This window comes from Polypterus senegalus, chromosome 17, assembly GCF_016835505.1.
Source record: "Polypterus senegalus isolate Bchr_013 chromosome 17, ASM1683550v1, whole genome shotgun sequence".
Taxonomy (NCBI): domain Eukaryota; kingdom Metazoa; phylum Chordata; class Cladistia; order Polypteriformes; family Polypteridae; genus Polypterus; species Polypterus senegalus.
In genome coordinates, this window is record NC_053170.1 from 89,946,669 (window position 1) to 89,954,821 (window position 8,153).

Below are 8,153 nucleotides of genomic sequence, written 5' to 3' on the forward strand. Positions count from 1 at the left end.
TCCAATAAACATAGCCATAAAAAATGCACGTGAAGGCGGAAGTTAAAACAATCCAAAAGTTAATATCCTTTAAAAAACAAGGTTAAAATCCCAAGGCAGGGAACATTTCTAAAACCAACGTCTCCTCTGCTTACCCAAAATGGAATCCTGCAGCTAAAGTAGACGTCCCTCCGACAGGCACAGCCAACCTCCTTGCACAGACTCGGAGTCACTGCTATCACCCAGCAATGTGACGCGCTGCACCTCACCTCACTTCTTCAACTCCCCGCTGCCACTCCTAGGCCTTATACGGGATCGAGCAGTGGGTCACCCCAGCTATCCCAAGAAAATGTTCAGTTGGTGTGACCCTCATCGGCCCCCCTCTACTCTCTTATTAGGGGCTCTCCTCCCGGTTACGTGCCCACTGTCGTGGCTCCCGATCCTGCAGTTTCCACAATCCTATTGGGTGAATCCTCTGTCATTTCTCTGTCTCTCTGTCCCTCCTCTTCTATTGGCTTGATTGGGAGCAGATGTGACCTTCTGGCCACTCCGAGGTGTGAATGTGGCACCTGAGTGGTCCACTCACATTTGCATGTGAGCCAAGCACCGCAATCATCCCTGGAGCAGCACACCCCTGCCCCCAATCCAAGCCTGCACCTTCTCGGGACTTGGTTATTTATTTACCACCCTGTTCAACGCCACGGACCACTTGTCACAGTTGGTCAGTCAGACATGGGCAGAAGAGGTTGACACACAAACAAAAATACTGAGGAACACTGGGAGTGGCCTTCAAACACGGGAAGTATTCTCAAGAATACAAAGTATGTTTTCACATTCAACATTTCAGTCCTTGAGGTATGGTGATGATCCATCCATCCATCCATTATCCAACCCGCTATATCCTAACAAAGGGTCACGGGGGTCTGCAGGAACCAATCCCAGTCAACACAGGGCGCAAGGCAGGAAACAAAACCTGGGCAGGGCGCCAGCCCACCACAGGGCGCACACACACACACACACACCAGGGACAATTTAGAATCGCCAATGCAGCTAACCTACATGTCTTTGGACTGTGGGAGGAAACCCACGCAGACATGGGGAGAACATGCAAACTCCACGCAGGGAGGACCCGGGAAGCAAACCCGGTCTCCTAACTGCTGAGGCTGCAGCGCTACCACTGCGCCACCGTGCCGCCCTATGGTGATGATACTTTTGTTTATTGTCTGCTTTCTTTTCAACGCCTCTGTGTTCCATGTGTTTTTTGGGGTGGTTCCCCAAGAGGCGTGTCCACCTGCCAATTACCACCAGGATCTACCCTCCGCCCTATACATCTGAAGGGTCTTCCTTGGCTCCTGGCGGTTCATTTCCAATCTGCTTGGGATGTTCTGCGACTTATTGTGTTGCTACTGGGCTTATTATGACTTGCTCTTTTCTTTTGACCCTCCTTTGGATTCATATTTTGGAATTATGCTTGCATTGGATTGGCTTATTGTTTTTCAGGCAACTCCATTTGGTTTTTTTTGTGCTCTACGGAGCTTCGTTCTTGTTGCCGAGCATTTCTGTGAGAATAAACCTTTTATTTTTATAAAGATTCTAAGAGACCCTTTTTGTATTTAGCCGGGGCTTTTGACGGGATTTCCCCCTTTCTCTAGCAAGCATTTTTAGAAGTGCTAATGGGACTGAATACGCTTTGGGACTCCCAGTCATAACAGTAGCAGTGCTGGCAGCAAACCCATCACAGAAGTTAGCAGAGATATTGGCGGGGATTTCACTTGTCCATTGGGCCAACTCCGAAAGTCTGACTCTGGAATGTTTTGTAGTTTAGTTGATTTCTTTTGGGTAATTCAGTTTTAAGACTTGTTTGTTAAAGCAGTCTTTGGTCATGTTACCCTCCAACAGGGCCTGCCTACATAAGCACTACATTCAGCCAACTACTAGTCGGTTGTCTTCTTTTAGGGTTGGTTGGTGCCAAAAAAAAAAACAATAGAAATGCATTGTGATCGAACCAATAAAATCTGATAACTTCCAGGAGGGTGAATACTCTTTATACAATAGGCACTCTAACATCACGGGTATGTGTTTGGGATGTGAGAGGAACATGCAGTCTTCTTCACAAGCAGCAACCGAGCTGAAACCCGGGATGGTGGATCTCTGAAGCAGCAGGCTGCCCTCAATGTGAATCAATTCACAAAACATAACCTTCTCACGTTTCAGAGGCATGTGGTGCGCCTCCCAGCAGCATCGGGCACAAAGGCAGGCACCCACCCTAGCCTGGAGCACCAGCCCATCACCAGGCAGACTGACACTGGAGCAGTCTGAAAACACCAATGAGTCGAACACGCGTGTCTTTAGGACAGGGAAGGAAACACGGAGAGAGAACTTGCAAAGTATACACTGAGAGTCAAACCTGGAGTGCCAGCTTGGTGAGGCAGCAGGGCACACCACTACACCGCTGAGCTGCCACCCCGTGTGAATGAATTTAAATCAGTTTGGCTCCCTTACGCCTTATACAGCACCTTTCTCCGTAGTTTGGCTCAGAGCGCCGCATTATAATTCTTGCTGGCATTTTTTAATACCCACACGTTGGGGGTGCCCAGACAGAAAATAGTGAGCAGGAAGATGGCAAGCTGGCAGCAGAACTCGAACCTGGAGCACCAGGCCACACTGTGTGCCCACTGCTAGTCTCTTCTTTCTTTCTGACAGGACCACTGGCACTCCAAATAAAGTCAAACTGCTCTTTTTTATTTTTTATCTTTGCAGCCTTTAAAATGATTCCAGCAGGCTGACATCCTCGGCTCCTTATTTTTTACGGTGTTATTATCTGTGTGAGTTGCCTCTGAGATGAGTAAGTGGATAGTGGAAAAGAAAAGCAAAGCAGACATCATTTCCTCCATTGTGTTCAAACTTCCCACACTATCAGTCTAAAAAGCCTACAATTATGTATTGCTGTGCGGCTCTGGCTGCAGTGGGACTCTGTGGCTACGGCGAGACCGCCCTGCTGCCAAACCCTCACTGGTAGCTGACTGGAGCCTTGGAGTTCTCCGCCTGGCCCGGCTGCTGTTGTCCCATCTCAGTCACATAATGACTCCTGGATGGAGGGGTCGTGGTTACTGGCAGGATCTCCCCGTGCTGGTTAATCCAGATTTTACTTTTGGAACAACATGCGCCACATGTAACATTGGGCTGCGGCAAAGCAATCACTTTCATATCTACACTCAGAAAGCTACTGGTTCTTTAATGGTTCCTTACTGGGTTTTGTGGAGCCATTGCTTGACAAAGTACTGTCTCATTCAGGGAAGGGTTCTTTGCATATGAAGTGTGAAGGCTAGGGGGGAGCCCCAAACACAAACACAGTCCGGGGGGTTCAAAATAAAGGGGTGTTTATTACACAAAATACCTTTTTACAAAGAATGCATATAAGTCTGTCTGTCTCTCTCTTTCTCTCCATGCTGTCATTTCTCCAGTCGAGTGTTGCCTTTCTTCCTCCCAGCTCTGACTCGCCTGTACAAGGAAGTGCGGTCTCTTTTATTGAAGACCCGGGAGTACTTCCGGTGCAAGAGCTTTGCCCATTGGAACCATTTCCAGGTCACATGTGTGAACGCTGGCCCGGACACAGACAGACGGACATCTTTGTTTTCACCCAACACACCGTTTATTTACACTAATAATTACAAAAGTCTACCGTGCAGTCACACCCCAGTGCCTCCAGCACCGATCCCCCAAAGTCCAGGCCACACAGTCCTTTTCTGGTTGCCTCCTGCCCTCTCGCCAGCTTTGTCTTCCTTCCCCCCGACTCTCGAGCCGACTGCTGGGAGGCGGCCCCTTTTATGGGAACCTGGATGGGCTCCAGCTGCTTCCCGGCACTCCTCCGCAGACACGCCCTTGTGTGGCGGAAGTGCCGGCTGTGCACCCGGAAGCCGTCTGGGTGTCCCCTGTCGTCATCCCCCCAGCACTTCCTGGTGTGGCGGAAGTGCTAGGCTCCAGGGCTGTTCAGGTAGCGGGGCGCCGCCTGGTGGTGGCCACGGGCCCCTACAGGGCTGGGCTTCCATGCCCCCTATCCGATGCCACCAACGTAACCAGGGCGGACACCCCCTCGTGGTCTGGTGGAGGTACAGGCCTCCTCCGGTCCTCCTGGGCGTCCCGGCCGGGCTCCTGCCTTGGCCGGATGTGGCAAATGATGGTCTGGAAGTGGGGCGTCGCCTGGCGTTGGCCACGGGCCCCTACAGGGCTGGGCTTCCATGCCCCCTACCCGATGCCACCAACGTAACCAGGGCGGACACCCCCTCGTGGTCTGGTGGAGGTACAGGCCCTCCTCCGGTCCTCCTGGGCGTCCCGGCCGGGCTCCTGCCTTGGCCGGATGTGGCAGATGATGGTCTGGAAGTGGGGCGCTGCCTGGCGGTGGCCACGGGCCCCTACCCGAGGCCACCAGCGTAACCAGGACGGATGCCCCTTCGTGGTCTGGAGGAGGTACAAGCCCTCCACTGGTCCTCCTGGGCGTCCCGGCCGGGCTCCCGCCCCGGCTGGGTGCCACACATGGAAGTCCCAGATAGGAGGGAGTGTAACTTCCTGGGGCACCCTCTTATGGCACCCACGGACCCAGGTGGAGCTATGCTACCAGACTACAATTCCCAGAATTCCCTGCTGGTGTCTGAACAGGTATCGCTGCCATCTAGCTTCCTGGGGGAATAAACAGCCCCTAGAGACAGTCCTTCCCTTTTATCCCAGCCAGGAAAGGTATCGTAAATACATCCTGGTAGGTACGCCTGTCTATCTGCCTGGGGCTTCCCATCCAGGCAAGAAACCATCCTCTCTCTCAGTCGAGACCTCAGTCCATCCACCGGGGGCTTCCCGGCTGGGCACAAAACCATCCTCTTTCTTGGCCGGGATGCCTGTCCATCCTGTATGGCACTTACAGAAGTTTGTTCTTTGTGATTTGAAAAACTTCCTGATATGTAGAAGAAACCTGAAAACGTCAATGTATGAACGTGGGCTACCTAGCAGGGCACTGATAGATTAAGAAAAACCCTGAATTTAGCCTTTTGTTATTGTATGCAGCGAGTGTCTTTTGAAAATCATGACCCATTGGTATTTCACAAATCTTTTGCTATCTGTTCCTGCTTATTTACTGTAGGGAGCCAGTTATGTCTTGTGAAATCTTTGCTCAGGCTGTGTCTCTTTCGGGCATTAAATGATGCATATAGAATAAATTGAGAAATGTTAACAGTTCCATAGATTTGATAGACGACTTCTAAATACAACATGTTAAATGATGACATGGTATTACGTTATAAGTTTAATGTTACGACTTACAATAAACTACGGTAGGATACTTCGACAAAGTAGGGCAAATCGTCAGAACACCGGCCATCGTGTGCTGACCAATTCGCGGACGTCCAGGGTTATAAAGAATTTGAAGCCAGTGTGTAGCTGCTGTTCATGTTTATACGGTCGCACCTGTCTAATGAATTGATTTTTAATACATTTACAGATTTATGATAAATATCAGAAAATTAACATCAATACCACGGACCTGCATGTGGCTTTGAAACGCGCAGGCGCCTTTGATTCTCAGACGCTCGCAGTGCTAAGGTGCGAAGGACTGCGTTATGCCAAATTTCAATCTTCTAAAATTAAAACAATTCTCACCATTTTTAAACGTATTTATAATATATAAATAAGGAACTAAATGTGTGTGTAATACTTTAGATCCATACCTAGCTTTTTTACATTGCTTCGTGATAAAAAAAATACATGAAAATGTCGCCCCGATTAAAGTGTCGCCCCACTCGCCTGCCCTGATTGCACCTCACAAACCTGCAAGCGTATACATTTTCACGCCTACTTAATTTGAACCCTCTGTGCTATCAAAGCTGTTACTCTCAGAGCTGTAGTTACACCCCCTGCCGCAAGGGTGCAGTAAACCCTCCACGCTGGTGTTGCCTTTCTTTTTTAAGCAGTCGTATACATCCGGTATCTCTATGACAAACCGAAAACTTCCTGGAAACGCAAGCCGGAAGTGAAGCCCCCAAGTAGGGAAATAGTTATATTATCGTTCAGGCACCTTTTATTTAAATTTAAAGGGTCCCGTTCTACTTTCCAGATTGGGTTCAAAGTTGTATTTGCGGAGTCTGCGTCCTTGCTACAAGTGGCTGTCCGAAAGACCGATGGGCGGCGCGCTGTCGTGATTACGTGGAGGAGCCCCGCAGAACGAGATGAGCCCAAGATGCGACAGGGTGCTACAAACTGATGCCGTTGGAAGGGTACCACCTATAAAGTAGACTGTCCACAAATCTAACTGGGGACGGCGGTGGTGGCGGCGGAGTAGAAGAAGAAGAAGACGACGACGGCGGCGGAGGAGGAGGAGAGAAGGAGAAGGAGAATTAAGAGTTGCGGTGCCTGTTGGGCTGTCGGGACGCTAAACGCCACGTCACTAAGTGAGACCTCCGCCGTCGCTGTGATTTCCACGTTAGAACGAGAACTTTTTTTCCTATGATGTCCTGATCGCTCGTGTTTCCCGCATAGTCAAACGAAGTGTTTATTATTTGCCCTTTCAAAGGCTCAACAGTCACCATGACGGGGTCCAACTGGGGTTTGATTATGAACGTCGTGAACAGCATCGTCGGGGTCAGCGTGCTGACCATGCCCTTCTGCTTCAAGCAGGTAAGTGAAGACCACTAAGAACTAAAACAAAACGTGAACTTGAGGAGAAAGTGCCACTCATCGGATTGAGCCACATTTGGATACTTTGCCGAACATTCAAATTTTACGCAAATGGGGGGACCGAGAGTGCGCGATTTATTTGTTTCCATTCCAGACAGACGGGTTTGCAGCTCCTCACCCTGCAGGATTTGCAGCTTCCTGACACCAAAGGCTGCCCTAGTCCGCTTTTGCATGAAAACTGCCATCCATCCATCCAGTTCGCTAATATTGGCAGGCTGTGTGGCGTAGTGGTTAGGGTCTTGGATTTCAAATCCTGACACTGCGTGACCCTGAGCAAGTCACTTCACCTGCCTGTACCCCAATGGGGAAAACAAAAGAAATGTAACCAATTTGTTGGAATTTGCCATGAATAAAGGCATCTGCCAAATAGATAAATGAAAAGAAGCAACTTAAAGCTTCCTGCCAAGCGAAATAGTTGCTAGAAATTTCTCTTGATGTTCCATCCATATGTATGTCAAGTTAAATAGAATAAAATAACACAAGTTATAATTCATGACACCATTACAATTGTATATTAGGTTGAACAATACATAAATATACACTGATCAGCTACAACATTAAAGTCACCTGTCTAATATTATGTAGGTCTCCCTCGTGCCACCAAAAGAGGCCTTTAGAAGGTGTCCAGTGGTATCTTGCACCAAGGTGCTTTTCTTTAATCTGTTGTGTGTATGGATAAAGTTTAATATAATACGTTGTAAGCCCGGTTCAATAAAGCACCTTGTGATAGGGCAGGTAGTTGATGCTGATAATTTTAAAAATGATCAAAAACAATGCAGTAGTAAGATGAAAATGGCCAATTAAAACTTACACCCCATCAGTATGGCATGATAGGTATTTATAATGTGTGAATGCATAATGTTATGTACTCGCATGTACAGAGTGCCTGTTGTGACTTCAAACTGGACTTCTTTTACACTTGCTGAACAAACAGGACCTCGTCTAATGTTACTCGATTGTTTACCCCTTTTGTAAGCCGCAGCTCTGAGTCTAGGGGCCTGCGATTTCCGGTTCGAATCCCGTAAATGGCAGAAGTGACTGAACTCAGTTCGGCCCATTAGCAAGGCCCCTTAACCTGCAATTGTGTCGTCCTGGGTATGACGTTAACCTGCAAACAGGTCCTAAAACTTGGGAGCTGCTGGCAGGATTGGCACTCCAGCCACTGTAAAAATAACCTCACACTGTTCCAGTGTGATGCCGAGGTGTCACCCGCTGCCCTCGGGTCCCAATTCATGTGGCTTGGCAACGTGCTATCAGCGCATGCTCTCAACCGTAACTGTCTGCTAAGCAAATATATGTAAATGTTTTAAATGCTAGCACACTTTATGAAAGAGGAAAGGGAGAGGCCTTGAAAGTTACATTCATCAGGAAAGCAGATATGCCACCTCATAGCAAGGGAGTTCTCTCCCAGGCAGGCAGCACTTTTTTAAATTCAATCCCATCATCTTCAGAAA

General features: G+C 48.7%; 1 protein-coding gene across 5 annotated transcripts in view; it reads left to right on the forward strand.

Annotated features, from left to right (window-relative positions):
• Positions 1-5,976: 5,976 nt before the first annotated feature.
• Positions 5,977-8,153, forward strand: part of slc38a10 (solute carrier family 38 member 10) — an 82,547-nt gene continuing 80,370 nt past the window's right edge. For 3 of the 5 annotated variants that reach the window (XM_039740038.1, XM_039740037.1, XM_039740041.1), the window contains exon 1: positions 5,977-6,639. In XM_039740038.1, coding sequence (XP_039595972.1) covers positions 6,550-6,639 — 90 coding nt within the window. In that variant the 5' untranslated portion in view covers positions 5,977-6,549. The remainder of the gene's footprint in view (positions 6,640-8,153) is intronic. The other 2 variants (XM_039740039.1, XM_039740040.1) reach the window with 2 other exon arrangements.